General features: G+C 39.1%; 1 protein-coding gene across 3 annotated transcripts in view; it reads right to left on the bottom strand.

The window, feature by feature from the left end:
* Nucleotides 1–15460, bottom strand: part of CTNND2 (catenin delta 2) — a 925778-nt gene that overhangs the window by 408387 nt on the left and 501931 nt on the right. For all 3 annotated transcript variants that reach the window (XM_042953082.1, XM_042953076.1, XM_042953088.1), the window contains 2 exons: nt 15037–15071; nt 14530–14646 (listed from right to left, as the gene is read on the bottom strand). In XM_042953082.1, coding sequence (XP_042809016.1) covers nt 14530–14646; nt 15037–15071 — 152 coding nt within the window. The remainder of the gene's footprint in view (nt 1–14529; nt 14647–15036; nt 15072–15460) is intronic.

Genomic DNA, 15460 nt, shown 5'->3' with positions numbered 1-15460 from the left:
CCCACTTCTTTCTTTTCAAGAATATAACATGGCTTCATGTTTCGAATGAAACCACAGATTTGACCTGCGATAGTATAAAAGTGATGTATATTTCTCAAAAAGCATCAGTTCCTATAATGTTTGCCATTTAAGAACTTCTTCCGCCTTCCTTCCCTCGAATTCTTTGGTGAGAACTCTAAACAATGCAAATATACCTTCTCATCATTGGATATTGAATAATAAGCCAATTCACGGACACAGGTAAGACTGGGTATTTTGAAATCTGGAAACAAGTCAAGCAAGGATATAAAAATGCTCCCATCCAGTCCCAATTTCATCATGAAGGGCATAACAAAAGTACAATCGTAATCCTTTTTCTTGTAATTTAGAAAATAGAGTCCCAAGCAAACAGTATATACCAGATGGTGAAGATTGCAATAGCCTGCAAAAAAATCGTTTAATCCATACTGATGGTATTATAGGCCTAATCACCAGAAATACGATGTGTCTATGGGGAGTGCAGTCAGAGTTTCATTGTGGATGCCAGGAACATACTGTCCCCACTGCTGCTGTGGCAACTTCAAGGCGCCGACAGAGTCAAGAGGCCCAGGTGAGGGGCAGACTGAGATACGAAAGAACCCTCGGAAGCAAGAAGAGCCAGGGTGATGGGGGCAGAGGCAGATGGGACTAAATGCAAGGAGAAGGAAGAAGAGGGAGGCATGGTGGGGAGGGGGACAGTTACAAACCGTAGCCAAAGGTGCTCCCCTTGGTCGCTACCCTACTGAAGATCACAGCTCAGCGGAGGAGAGTGAGCCACCGTGAGAGAGGGAAGGCCCTTTAAGATCAGTGGTCACCATTCTACTTGCCACTGGGGGGCTTCCCACAGAGACCTCCCTTGGTTACTTCTCTCTGCCCCAAGGTAATGGCTTGTCCTGGCCATGCCCCCTCCCCCATGACAGTGCATCTCCAGGGCAGTGAAAGTTGAAACACCACAGTGCCCAGACCTTTGGAAACTTCAGTAAAAGTGAAACAAAACAAAATAAAATCTTTAATTTCATGTACACAGTGAAACAATCTATAAAGCAAGAGAACTGTGAGTCCCGGTTATTTGCCTTTGAGGGAGACTGAATGACTTTGCTCTGATGAACTTTCTTGCCTATGAAGTTAGCAAGTGAAACAATTCTGTAAATTCTGAAGAGATTCATAAAATCATCACCAGAAACCTACGAACGCCTTCCAGGCAGGATATTAAAGGTAGCAATTTAAAGTCCCTTTGCAAAGAAATTTCAATTAAAAATGTGATTTATGTGCTCCTGAAATACATATCACGTAATAATCAGATCTGCTCATCTTTTATAGAATCAGTGTTGTATTTGATCAATACTCAACGAAAACAAACCGAGATTCTCCATCTCATGACTTTGTTCACACATCTCAAGCATGAAACCTAGATGCACTCTGACAAAGGTAATTGCAACAATGAGCAATGTATCATAATATTACAGCACTGACATATCACCTGGCAAGGACGAAACAGGACAAGAGCTGAAACACTGTGTGCCTTTTAGAATGATTTTCCATTGCTCACTAGGTTTCAAATGAACAGCATTTATTCATTCTAATTTTAAACAGCAAAGTTATATGAGAAGATGAAAAAGGTTAAAATTATAGGATAATCCTTAATTACTTTATAATGGAAGTAAAATTTACATATAACTAACTATCGATTTGCTTATTAACATTACTGTGCATTGAGGTAGAAAATACAAAATTTCCAGGGATTCCGAAAGCATTCATGGTTCTGGATTTTAAATTATGATTTGTTTTTTTTCTACAGAACTTTTTCCTTCATCAAGTCTTGCCTAGAGGCTCGGGCTAGAGGTAGTATTAGACCACAGTCCTGAGGATATGAAGCATTCTGCTGGGGGATAAGGACCATGTGAGAGGATTTCTTAGGGTGGGGGGTGGGGAGAGACTGGGCTTTAAAATTCCACCTAGGGAAATAGAATGTTGCCTTTAGGGCAATTAACTCTTCCAGAAGAAACCAAAACTATGAGCAACAGCGGATCTCCAAGTCTTAGTAGGTCACAGAAAGCAACAGCTACCCTCTGGTATGGGAAGCATATTTCCAGGGCATTGACTGTGACTTCTTTGACCATTCTGGACCTTCCCCAGGGTGGAATAGTCCTCAAAGCTGAGCCCAGGGGTCTGCTCAATATGACTCAGTTCTGGGGGACTGGGAAGAGGAGGTGAAACGATGACCTGGTAAATAGTTAAAATTCAAGATTATATGCGTCCTTGATCTGATCAAGACACAATAATCCAACTGGACACAGGGGAGAAATTCCAAGGGAACTGCAGAATAGAGGGACATAAAACCTTCCATTGAACCTAGAAAGGTACCTGAAGCAATGAATCTTGAGTATAATACCAGTATCTCAATAATATCTCTGTGTGCTTTCACATACATGAATTGACTAGAGACCACACAGCAATCTGTGAAAACAACCGTCCTTGAATCTTTTTGATTATTCTCAGAAACGCAAACAGAGGTGTGGAGAGGCTGAAGGGTTGGTCAGCCAGTGTCATGCCCGTGGTAAAACGAAGATGGGACTCAGATCCTCATCTTCTATCCCCAAGTCTAGGGGTAGGTGCTGTTTAGTATCCAAGCAGTATTAAGTCCTATACACAAACTGATACTTTAAGGTTGAAAAATTCTTCTCTAAAGAGAAGCCAATTTGTTTGCAGGAGAAAGCTCTATGCCTCAGACTGTGGTACGCCCCCAAAGAACCTCTCCTTCGAGACTCCGGTATTGGCTGGGGAAGCTTGCTATCCACTGTCAGTGGGGCAGAGATCAGCCTAGGCAGGTAGAAAGCTTGAAAGGCTAATTTTGTGCATAAAAATTCAGACTCACAGGTCGTATTAGCACATATACTGTAATATATAGTCTGCTTTTTCCTAACTGAGCTAGAAATTCTAGAGTTTTCATGATTATATGCACTTATTCTGCACAGGTTTAAAGAGACTTCTGGAATTGTTCATTCTTGCCTTCTGTAGCTAAATATCGATCTCAGAAAACAATAACCCTTAATTCAGCTACATACTTTGCAATAACACAGAAAAGGCCAGAGACCTGCAGTGCGTTTTTCCTAAGTCATTATGTAGGTCACAGTCATGCCAATGGGGTGGGTTGAATAGAATCCAGAACTAGAACTCAGTAGACCTCCATGTTTATAAAAGCAGAGATGATGAGGATACTGATGTGTCAGTAATAGAAGCTAACCTTCACTGAGTACTTTCTAGGTTCTGGGGACCGTCCAGAAGAGCTGACATCGCTTAGCTCACCGAATCTTCACAAGGAGCCAGTGGGAAGGCACCTCCAACCATCCCGTTTGTGTCAACAGGACTGAGAGGGGCACTAACTGAGGACACCCAGGGCTGCCTGCAGGTGAGGCATCTGGCTTCAGAGCGTGTGTTCTTAACCACACTCCATCACTGTGTCTCTACAAATGTTAATCTTGGCAAATTTGAGCACCTAAGGAGACAATGGATGGAAAAATGTTCGCGAAAGCATAAACTCCTTTACGGATGTCCGTTTTTAGTTAGTCATTAGATCTAATCGCATAGCCACGTGGTCTGATAATAACAAAACCTTGATTGGGATTTGTTTGTCCCGAAAACCTTATTCTAGTACTATCCCAGGTATCACTTAATGTTTCCCTTCAACACCTCGTGAGCTTTCATTTTACAAATGAGACATTCAAGGCATAGATCATTAAAGTGGCCTGCTTAAAATTGAAAACAAACCCAAACAACACCTAGTCGTCAGAGCCAAGAGATGAGAAAGCAAAGGTTCTCTCTGTCCCCTCAGCTTAAAATTCATTTCTCTGTCAATATCAAAACTCATCCTTAAAGTGATGTTTAAATGTCACCTCCTCCTTGCAGCCTGCCTTGATGCCTGATGGCTCAGAGAGAATTCATCCTACCCCCACCGGGTTGCTTTAACCCTCTGAGCAGCCCAGACTCTTGAGAAATTTTAAGCATTTGACAGGGAGATTTGTACAGTATCACACAGCAATGGGTTCTCCAGACGGAGGGTAATAGGATGGAAGCAGAATTCTGAACTTTCTTTTTTTTAAGTTTAGTTATGTATTTTGAGAGAGAGAGAGAGAGAGAGATAGCATGAGCAGGGGAGGGGCGGAGAGAGGGAGAGAGAGGATCCCAAGCAGGCCCCACGTTGTCAGCACACAGTCTAGAGCAGGGCTCAGTCCCGTGAACTGCAAGATCATGAAATGAGCTGAAACCAAGAGGTGCACGCTTCATGGACTGAGCCACTCAGGCGCCCCAGAATTCTGAACATTTACAATGAAGGCAGCAGGACACTGCTTAGATACTGGAGAGACTAGGACCGGGAATTTCCTGCAGTGTAGAGAAAGAAAACCCGCTGTAATTGAGGAAGGGAGAGAGAGGTGCACAGCTGGGAGACGTTTTAAAAGAAAAGCTCACGGGGACTTAGTGACGAAGAGGGCAGGAGTGAAGCCGAGACAAAATGACTCCACCGTGTAGCTGACTGCGAGCACTGCAGTGGGAGCCCGGGAGGTTCGCACAGTGCAGAGTAAGTCTTTCCAGAAAAGCGAGCAGACAGTAATGCACTGGTGTAATCATGCACGTACCTTCTGAATCTGTAAGTTCTAAGGTGATTTATTGGGAGTTGCTAATTCTGGTCTGCTTTACTTGAGCACCTGTCCCAGAATACAACACACGCTCACAGGTGAGGGCGGGAAAGCCGAAACTCCCAACGACGTGGCATTCCCAAGCAGAGAAATTAGTGGGTGTGTTTTACGGAAGGATGGGCTTAATTTTTAAATTACAGAGCAGAAGGAGATGGTGAGGATTTATGTAGTTAGAAAGGGACTCTGAGCTTGATTTTAGTACCGGCTCAAATATAACCTGGCAATTTCCAAGATCAAAGTCTGATTGCACGTGGGTGAGACTTGAGGACAGAGACGGAGCTACCAAAGTCATCAATAGTGGAAGTTGAAGCCACAAGAATGACAGTTTCTGGGAGCGCCTGGGTGGCCCAGTCGGTTAGGCATCTGACTCTTGATTTCAGCTCAGGTCGTGATCTCATCGTTCCTGAGATCGAGCCCCATGGTGGGCCCTGTGCTGACAGCATGGAGTCTACTTGGGATTCTCTCTCTCCCTCTCTCTCTGCCCCTTCTCTGCTCACTCTCGCTCTCTCTCTCTCAAAATAAATAAATACACTTAGGGGGAAAAAAAGATAAGGTTTCTAAGGGGTGATTATCAATTTAACTCCAAAGGGTCATTTTTACCATTAAAAACAAAGCGTTACTAACAAGAATGCACTAAAATAAACCATTAGAATTAGGCAATGCCTCAGACAGGCACTCCATGAATGTTCTGTTGAGGCTGTTAATTCAGGATTATCAAAGGAATAATAAAAACGCAAACTGAGACAGACCCTTTCAGGACTGGACACCTGACTTTGGCAGCTTTGTTTAGATTTACGTTTGTCAGGAAGTTTAGAAACATTTATTCTTAGGCTAAATTGAGTCTGTCAAAATGATATAAAAACTTATCTTTACATAGACCATGAAGGATAACGCCACCTAGATTCACATACATCTATAACTGACAGAATCTGCATTCATTTCTACCCTCTCATTCTCCAGTCTTTCTGGGAGGTTAAGAATGATTTGAAGGTTAAGTGTTACTGTGCTTTAAATGAGCGTAAACTCTCAGAGCCACATCAACTGAAGAGAAAGAGAACATCTTTCTTTATAAAAAAAATGTTGACCAAGAATAGAGGAAATAGTTGGTGGAAATTATATAGACATATACAAATGGGCTGTTATAAATCACAAAATCAATGAGAAGTTGTCAATTATTTGTAAGATTATCAAATTGATTTTAATAAGCTCATAGCATTTTGGTCATATCTAACTGCAAGTTAACTTTATAGAGTACAAATATTGACTTTTATTTAAATCGAACTACTAATCAGTTTCATTTAGAGTGGCCATTTCCTCTTTGTGAATTCTGGAAAACTTGTCAGCTTAAGCTTACTTGGAATACAGGTGGCTCGTGGTGTTAAACTAGTTATTTTCTTCTAATCTTCACTAGTAACTCTCAAAGCTCAACTGTAGGCATTTCACTGAGGAATTTCCCTGAAAATGGTAGTTAGGCCCATCCACTATTCCTAGAATTAACCAAAGAAAAAAGCTCGAGAAGGTTGTTATGCAAGGAAGCTCCGAGTGATGTGGAATTATTCCGAGGACAGGTGTGTTTCTACACTTGATTTTTAAGTCTGTCCGCAGAATGTCAAGTTTGTCTGGGCAGCTGCTTGCAGTGTGCAATGCTTTAGGTGAAAATTACAGCTCTAGTGGTCCCAGGATTAGAAAAGTACTCATTTAGTTTTTAAACTGATTTAGATTCGACCAATGCTATTGTCCTAATCAGTGGGCTTTTTCAAGTTTTCCTATTGTATATGGATAAATAGAAGGTCGGTAATGTACTCACACTTATGCAACAACTCAGTTTCTTTAACAGCTGTAACCAATAGAGGGGAATTAACAAAATGACATTTACCACAAAATGAACTTCAAATGTATAACTTTAGTTTAAAATGTATCGCTCAAGAATTTTATTATGCATGGGATTTTACATGATGTTATAATCACAGAACAGTATTTTTTTTATAGCTCATTACAATTCCCAACTATTTCCTTGTAAAGTTTTATCTTCAGATTATTTACCATTTAAAAAACTTAATGTAGCACACAGAGGAAAAGCATTATATATATTTCTTCATAAATTAATTGCCTAAAGATAGTACATCCATATTTCTTATTATCAAGAATTATGAAAAGAAATAGAAAATTAATAGAAACCAGTTTAGCAGGAAACAAAATTTAAAAGCTAAATGCTGAAAACTAATTTATTTATGGAGTATACTAACTTAAAGAACCAGTGTGTGATTTGCCACAAATCACAGACTTTTCCCTTAGAAATCTGCAGGGCTTGGCTGTGCATTCCGTTCAGGTCCCTAATCCAACATCTTCTCCCAAAGGAGGTCTTCCTGGGCCTTTGATCATTCTTTCAAAACTAGAGCAGTTCTCATAACACTTTCATGCTTCTAAAAAAATCACTGAGGACTGCAAAGAGCTTTTATTTATATGGGTGGTAGAGAATGTTATTCACTGTATTAAAACCGAAAGATCTTTGAAACGGATGACAGTGATGCCATCACGCACCATGTAGCCTCTGGAAAACCCCTGTGACGTGGCTCCGGTGAGACGCCTTCACCCTCACTGGGCGAGAATGAGCATGCAAAAGCAAATAACATCGTAGGATTTTTGTGAAAACTCATGCCTTTGCAGCCCCCCTGAAAGGGTCTCGGGACCCTCCACGATGCCCAAGTACACTTTGAGAACCCTATTCTACTCCACGTCTTACTTTTTTTTTTTTTTTTGCTTGTAGCCATTATCTACTTGACCTTATAGTATTCAGATTACTTGATTTCAGCCTTTGCTGACTAGCATGTAAATGCCACAAGGGCAGAGACTCTCTGTGCTTCCTTTAATAAGTATTTAATACATATGTTAAAAAAAAAATGAATGACTATAACACCACCTGTGCCCATACTGATGCAATAAAAACCCAGCGTATTATACTTTGATTGTATCAGTTGCTGTTGCAGTGGCTTATTGTTTGACCAGGGGCAGTTTGAGTGTTTTAAGTTCTGGGGGAATCCCACAGGATGTCTCCACAAGGTACTACCAGCCCCTCCTTTCACTGTCTCCTGAGAAAGAGTTTGCTTGTTCTGACTTTTTCACCGGGGCGTTCGCCTCTGTAACTTTTCTTATACTCGTGCCAGTTCTGATCCTTTCCTTCCTTTCACCAGCTTTTGTTCGATACTCATATTTATGTTTTGCACACCCGTGTTTTGGACACTTTGACAATTCCAAAACCCAATTTTATTTTTATTAAAAATTCCCATCGGGCTTTAAACTCTGTGCTTGATCTCAGGACACCCTACTAACACGGGTGAGAATGATGTTTTTTTTTTTTTTTTTTTTTAATTTTTTTTAACGTTTTATTTATTTTTGAGACAGAGAGAGACAGAGCATGAACGGAGGAGGGGCAGAGAGAGAGAGGGAGACACAGAATCGAAGCAGGCTCCAGGCTCTGAGCCATCAGCCCAGAGCCCGACGCGGGGCTCGAACTCACGGACCGTGAGATGGTGACCTGAGTTGAAGTCGGCCGCTTAACCGACTGAGCCACCCAGGCGCCCTGAGAATGATGTTTTTAACGAGAAATTTGCATCATGTCCTCCCTTGCTTTGGAAATGGAGAAGGAAGCATTGGTACTTCATGCCTTTGTTTATCCCTTCGATTCCTATGTTTGCCTCTTTGGAAAAGGTAGAACATGACCCTTGAATACCCATGTGATAGAAGGAAATCAGAGAAAAAGAAACTGTTGCAAACCTGACAGAGGGAGCATCAGGAAGGGAAATGAACTACAGCTTCTAGGTGGATATTCCTATGTCCTGTGTGTCACCTGGGTGTTTTCCCTTGACTTTTCTCGTACTTACCATTTCTGCCGCTGTTAACTTCCTACTGGCCCCGTGACACCAAAGGCAGTAAGGGAAATGGATGTGAGTGAATTTTGAAAGGAAACAAATAGATGCATGTAGTATTTAAAGATAATTTTAGACTTGGAACCATGACAAACTTCTGGAAAGAAGACTGTCATTTGCATTTCAAAAACCAAAGGCATAAGATGAAGTGATTTTACAGGAAATGAACAACCCAAGGAGCAACTCAACTAACTTGAATAAATGCATTTCCAGGAAAAGACTTGGGATCTCCAGATTCCGGGTGATAGTTCTCAACCACTGGTGGAGCAGTGGGAGCAGGAGGACTTTTAAATCCAGGTTTTCTGACTCCAAGGGTGGGATGGGCTGCCTTGTACCCCTTCTCAGAGGCTCTTCATTGGGTCTACCTAAGGACTGGTCTCCACCATAAAAGAAATGAAACGAACCAGTTCTCTTTCCCTGAGCGTGATATCAATATTGTGAGCCGTGGTCTATACATTTATTTTTTGATCATTTTAGTTATTATAAAAACCTTTACTCCTAAAAGTGTTCTGCATCCTTTGGTGCCATGCTTACTAGGAATTATGAAAAGATTCACTTTATAAGGATGTCCCTCCCCTTTATTGTTATTACCGCATAAGACTCGATGGAGTTATATTTTACAGTATCTTACTAACTTGATCCCTCAACAATTCTCTTGCTGCATAACAATTAAGAATAATCACAGTAATTAAATAAAAATGACAGACTGTAAATCAACAGTAAATAACATATCCACCTCTGTCCAAGTATATATGATTATTCAATTTGGATTCTATCTGCTCAGAATGGTAGGTTACATGATTGATTCTTGATTTCTTTGAATATGTTCTGATTTAAAATCTCAGAATAACAGTCCTTTCTTTGCCATAACATTCAGAATATAATAAGCTCCTAAGGTTTTCATCCTCCCGAATGCTGGGGTTTTCTAGAATGTGGTGGAATTTAAATTTGTCAATATGCTCCAGATAAAAATAATTACTGTTTCAAAATACAATATTTAAACAAATTAACATTGTCTATAAACATGTAAGTCATTTTCTCCAAAGTTGTCCATTCCATTTCTGATTTTGACTGGCAAATAGTTTTATTAATTTTTGGATAAGATCTAATCACACTTCTCTCTGAGTTTATATCGCCAAAGATACACGGATTAAATAAGGTATTTAGTCCACAGCAGTTTGGCTCAAGCTGTACATTATGTGAGAAGCTAAGGTTCTATCGCTGAGGTTCTAGAACTTTTTTTCTTCCCCAGTAAACAATAGCAATTCTCCTAATGACTCTGTGACACATATTTGTTAAATTTGCACTAACTATATGAAATGTGTCAAAAAGTCACCGGATATCAATGTGTTGTTTACAAAACAAGAACATAAACATGGTATGTTGTTCTACTACTTAATGGGATGTCATGCAGATTGCTTCTTCACTCCCGTAGTCATTCTCTGCCCTTTTTGCCATGTGGAGTCTCACGAGGGCCCCTTGCTCTTTGGTTTGTGATCAGATTTGGCCAATAGTAGGCATGGGGACATCAGAAAGCAGGAGGAGGGAAGTTAGGGTGTTCATCCTTCTGCTCCTGCCACACCTCTTGACTGCTGGTCCTATTCCCTAGACTTCTCCTTCATGTCCACCGTGGGAAGGGCTGCCCTCTCTTGCTGCTACCTGAGCACCTCAACAGACACCTTTTATGCCCTCGATCTTGCCCACTCCTTTGCAAATAGTCCCTTAATGAACTTCTCTTCGGTGAAACTCTTGAGTACAATCTATTTCCCAGCTGGACCCTGATACAAATACAAGAGCAACAGAGAGACTTTTATTTTATGGCCTTCTAAACACTTAAAATTAGCCGTAATTGATCCCTGAAATGATAGTTACCTACCCAATATTTTAAAATTAGTCTCCTGGGATGCCTGGGTGGCCCTGTTGGATAAGTGTCCCACTGCAGCTCAGGTCATGATCTCACGGTGCATGTGCTCGAGCCCCGCGTCAGGCTCTGTGCTGACAGCTCAGAGCCTGGAGCCTGCTTCAGATTCTGTGTGTGTGTTTCTCTCTGCCCCTCCCCTGCTCTCTCTCTCTCTCTCTCTAAAATAAATAAATCATTAAAAAAATTAAAATTAATTTCCCCAATTTTACTTAATTAGTTCTGTCTCAAAGTTACTCTGAAAATATTAAGAACAAATGTATCTGAAGAATTACAATAGGGGCCCCTGGGTGGCTCAGTCGGGTAAGTGTCCAACTTCAGCTCAGATGATCTCACGTTGTTGAGTTCGAGCCCTGTGTCCAGCTCTGGGCTGACAGCTTGGAGCTCAGAAGCTGGAGCCTGCTTCAGATTCTGTGTCTCTCTCTCTCTCTGCTCCTCCCCGGCTGTCTCTCTTTCTCTCTCATAAATAAAGAAACATTAAAAAAAAAAAAAGAGTAACAATATTCTTCATTGTGGTTTTTGATCCTTTGGCATAAAAGTTTTAGATGGTGATTTTATCACCTGGGTTATTTGAGTTTTTTTGTTTTTGTTTTTGGTTTATTTTGCCTTGTTACTTTTCTTTCTCAAACAACAAAGCAGGGCCTTGCAGGAAAAACAAACAACTAAAATCCTAGGAGTCTTCAAAAGATAACCCAGTACATAGTAACAGGACCTAACTAATCTTTCCAAAAGACAAAAATCCAGCAGTTACCAAATAAACATTCCAAAAAACCCTACTGGAGTATTTAACTTTCCTGGAACAAAGATACATCTTTTGTAGATAATTTTTGAACACATATTACAGGAAACGAAAAGTGAACACTAAAAATTCATTCCATTTTTCTCATGTGTAGAGAGTGTTTCAATTAGGAAAACTCAGGATTATCAGTTGATTAAAAATTTTTGTAAGTTCCTATATTTACTCCTTTTATCACTTTATTTATCTCTTCTACTATTTTATATTATATTACTTTATCTCTGCATTACTTTTATTATTCCCATCTTTCTAATTTCTTTGGTTTATTTAGCTCTTTTTAAGGTTTCCCCAAAATGAGTACTACATTCTTTGATCTGATCTTTGTTAACAATTTTTTTTTATATTTATTTATTTCTGAGACAGAGAGAGACAGAGTGTGAGTTGGGAAGGGGCAGAGAGAGAGGGAGACACAGAACCAGAAGCAGGCTCCAGGCTCCGAGCTGTCAGCACAGAGCCCGACGCAGGGCTCAAACCCACAAACCGCTAGATCATGGCCTGAGCCGCAGTCGGTTGCTCAACCGACTGAGCCACCCAGGCGCCCCTAAAGTTAAGATTTACTGAGTACGGTTTCTCCCCCTTACCCCTGTATTTTCATTATAAAATATCACTATTCTATTTGTTTCTGTTTATTTATTTTTTAAGTTTATTTCTGAGAAGGATAGAGAAAGGGAGGGACAGAGAGGGAGAGAGAGAATCCCAGTCAGGCTCTGCTCCATCAGCATGGTACCTGATGCAGGGCTCGAACCCATGAGCTGTGAGATTATGTCCTGAGCCAAAAAGCGAGAGTTGGACACTTAATCGACTGAGCCACCCAGGCGCCCTGCTATTTTACTTGCTTTTTAAATAGTATGTAACTTTCTTTTTATTTCTATTTTTATTTGTAGATTCAAATGCATTTTCTTAATTTTACCGTGGATATATTTTATCATTTTATTTACTTTTAATTTTACTAGATTATTACCAAAGAAGGTGGCCTTTCTATACTTTTTTTTAAGATGACTTTTTTTTTTTTTTTTGAGAGAGAGAGAGAGAGAGGGAGAAAGCATGACTGGGGTGGGGTGGGGGAGCAAAGAGAGGGGAGAGATTGAGAATCCCAAGCAGGCTCCATGCTTTCAGTGCAGAGCCCAATGTGGGGCTCGATCTCATGAACCATGAGATCATGACCTGAGATGAAATCAAGAATCAGATGCTTAACTGACTGATCCACCCGGGCACCCCTCTGTACTTTTTAATTTTTAGGATTGTCTTTACTGCCCTATAGCTGATCAAGTCTTCTAAGTTTTCCTGGACATATATAACAAATGTATACTATCATTCAATGGATCTAACTTTTTAGATATAGTTATTACATTGGTTTGTCGATTACGTATTCCAATTTTACTTGTCTTTCTCTTCCTGGATTCTGTCTGATTCTGCGCATTGAAATGTTCACAACGGTATTTTTCATCAATTTCTCTGTTCATTCTTAATAATTTTTATTTTAATATTCAGGTATTATTCTGTTTGGTACATCACGTTCACTAGATGTTAGTATGAGTTTATCACATCCTTATAAGCAAAAACATTTTCACTAGATAATTCCTCTTTGACCTGGCCTCATGTTCCTGCATTAAATTCCACTTCATCTCACAAATTCTTCCCAATCCTAGTTTATATTGATTATAATTGCTGTTACTACTCTGTTCCTTGAACTTCAACATTTGTTTCATTAATATAAATATGTCCCTTATCAACATCACATAACTATCTTATCTTTATTACAAACTTTTTATTCTTTTCAAAGAATTCAGTGTGCTCACCTGTAGGGCGAGACTAATACACTTGATTCATCCCTCCTGTTTCAACTTGTTTGCCTCTTATTTTACTTCTCTTCCTTCTTTTTTTCTGTACCTTCTGTGTATTGAAGGTTATTCCTTCTCCTAAGCTCATAAGAGGATGTTCCTCTATTATCATATGAAAAATATGATATCAAATATCAACTCTCTCACAAGACACACTATTTTATCTCTATTTTCCTTACTCTAACAAAGTGAGTACATGTGCCTCAAATATTAATTAAATATAAGTCAGACTACAACTACCCCTATAAGAGAAATACATTTATTGACTGAGAGATAAGTAATGAGGCTACATTCTAAAATATAAAATACAGATAACAAGGATACTATAAATCATGCATCTTATTTTAGAAGTTTTATTGAGGGGATTCAAATGGGTTTAAATAAATCTGGATATTCATGATGATGTTATCCTAGGAGTAGTGGTATTATAAAAAATGTAGAGAAAGTGAACTAATGTGTAAATTTAATGGTTTCAAGATAAGTATGCTATCTTATTCTTATATCTTCCTTTTAAATAGCAAACCTTGATGGGTATTCAAGGAGATTTTATTTTTTTTAATTAAGAAATGAAATGCTCCACTGATTTCTGATACAGAAATTACCAGTGTGATATATGTTTTAATGATTTCATTTTTAGCTTTTTGTGGGATTTTATTAAACTAAGTCAAGAGAATTTTATGATTTATTAAAGTGAAGCTCATTTCAATTCACAGCACTTTTATTCCTAAGCCTCAACCACTATGGTTGAAAATATATATAATTAGGAGGAGATGAAGAAATTTTAAAATATTCTGTCGAGGTTAATATGCAAATTCAAGGTGGCTACATATAGAAATACAAGGGGCTACTGCAGAGTACTACAGCATAATACTAAGTAGTTAGTACTGCATATATTACATCGATTCTTTCTATTTTGTTGCATAGCTGTTGTACTGTTTATGATCTCTACCAACAATGATCTGTGTATGTAAAGCATTCACAGTAAATTTCAAAGCAGACACTGTACTGGTTAAACAAATATATGGTGAGTTCATTCAATGTGATAGTCTGGTTAGGTGCCAAAAAGGATATCAGAAAATTGGTGAGAATCCCCACTCTGTCAGTAATTTGTGAGGAATCTAGATTCAATTGCTGACTTAAGAGAGACTATAATCTAACGTGAGTTGGGATGGGTGATGTGGGAAGGAATTAGATGAGAGTGGACTGAAATGGATAAAACATGTACAAACACAGGTTGAAGTCCTCTTAGATATAGCTTTTGATGTTAATTATATTAGAATAAAGTATACTCTTATATTTTAAAATTGTCTTCAAGCATCATTGTCATTTGACTTACTTTCACTTGTGGAATAATCCTGTGGGTCAAGTATTCCTGATTCCTGCAAGGATCTAATACAGGAGTCCACCAGCTCAAGACCTGTTGTAAGTTCATCTTCGATGTCTTTTTGACCATCTGAAACACAACATTTTAAAGTGATGAACAAACACATGATGCTCTTATTACTAAAGCTTCAGGTTACTATTTAATAATGGAAAGTATCCTAACCAAAGACATTATCTCATGAGCTTCTCATTAGATTTCGCATTGTAATCCTTGGTCAACCAGTATCAAAAGCCAAGGCCAGCCAATTCCAGGTATCCATGAAAAACCCAAAGGTTTCTAGGGAATTGAGAGAACTTAACTCTCAGGGAATCACGAGCTATCACAGGAACATTTAATTTTAGTGTCATGGTGTTCTCATACTCATTTTTATCAGTCTTTTTTCTAAAGTTCACAAGGATATTAATCAGTAGACGTACATGTAGAAATGGATGTAAGTTTCATCAAGAAGCTGTACTTTACCTTGTGATTGCCAGTGAAACTGCTCTTCTGCTGAACTGTAAAAAAGAGAATACACAGATATAATGCACTGGTTAGAAACCAAGGACCCTAGACTAGAAGACACAAAGATGCATTGGAGTAGCAATGGTGGCTCCATGGTGTGTCCTTTAGATTTTTACTGAGAAAAAAGATCCCATTTTGATACAATCTTAACTGTAATCCATTTGATGTAGATCTCTTTTGATTCACAGGCACTAACTAGTGTGTTATAAATGGACACTGTTCAGTAATTTTCAGAGAACAGCTCTTTTTTTTTTTTTTTTTACAAAGCCCAACCTATTATACTCCTCTCTTGCAACAGCTTTTACATAGATGCAGTCCTACCCAATTTTAGTTATTTTAAAATACGAGTCTGACTAGTTTCATATAGACTTTGTGAGATTGT

Source organism: Panthera leo, chromosome A1, assembly GCF_018350215.1.
Source record: "Panthera leo isolate Ple1 chromosome A1, P.leo_Ple1_pat1.1, whole genome shotgun sequence".
NCBI classification, from domain to species: domain Eukaryota; kingdom Metazoa; phylum Chordata; class Mammalia; order Carnivora; family Felidae; genus Panthera; species Panthera leo.
The sequence above is the reverse complement of the archived record's forward strand: the minus strand, read 5'-3'. Positions and strand labels throughout refer to the sequence as shown.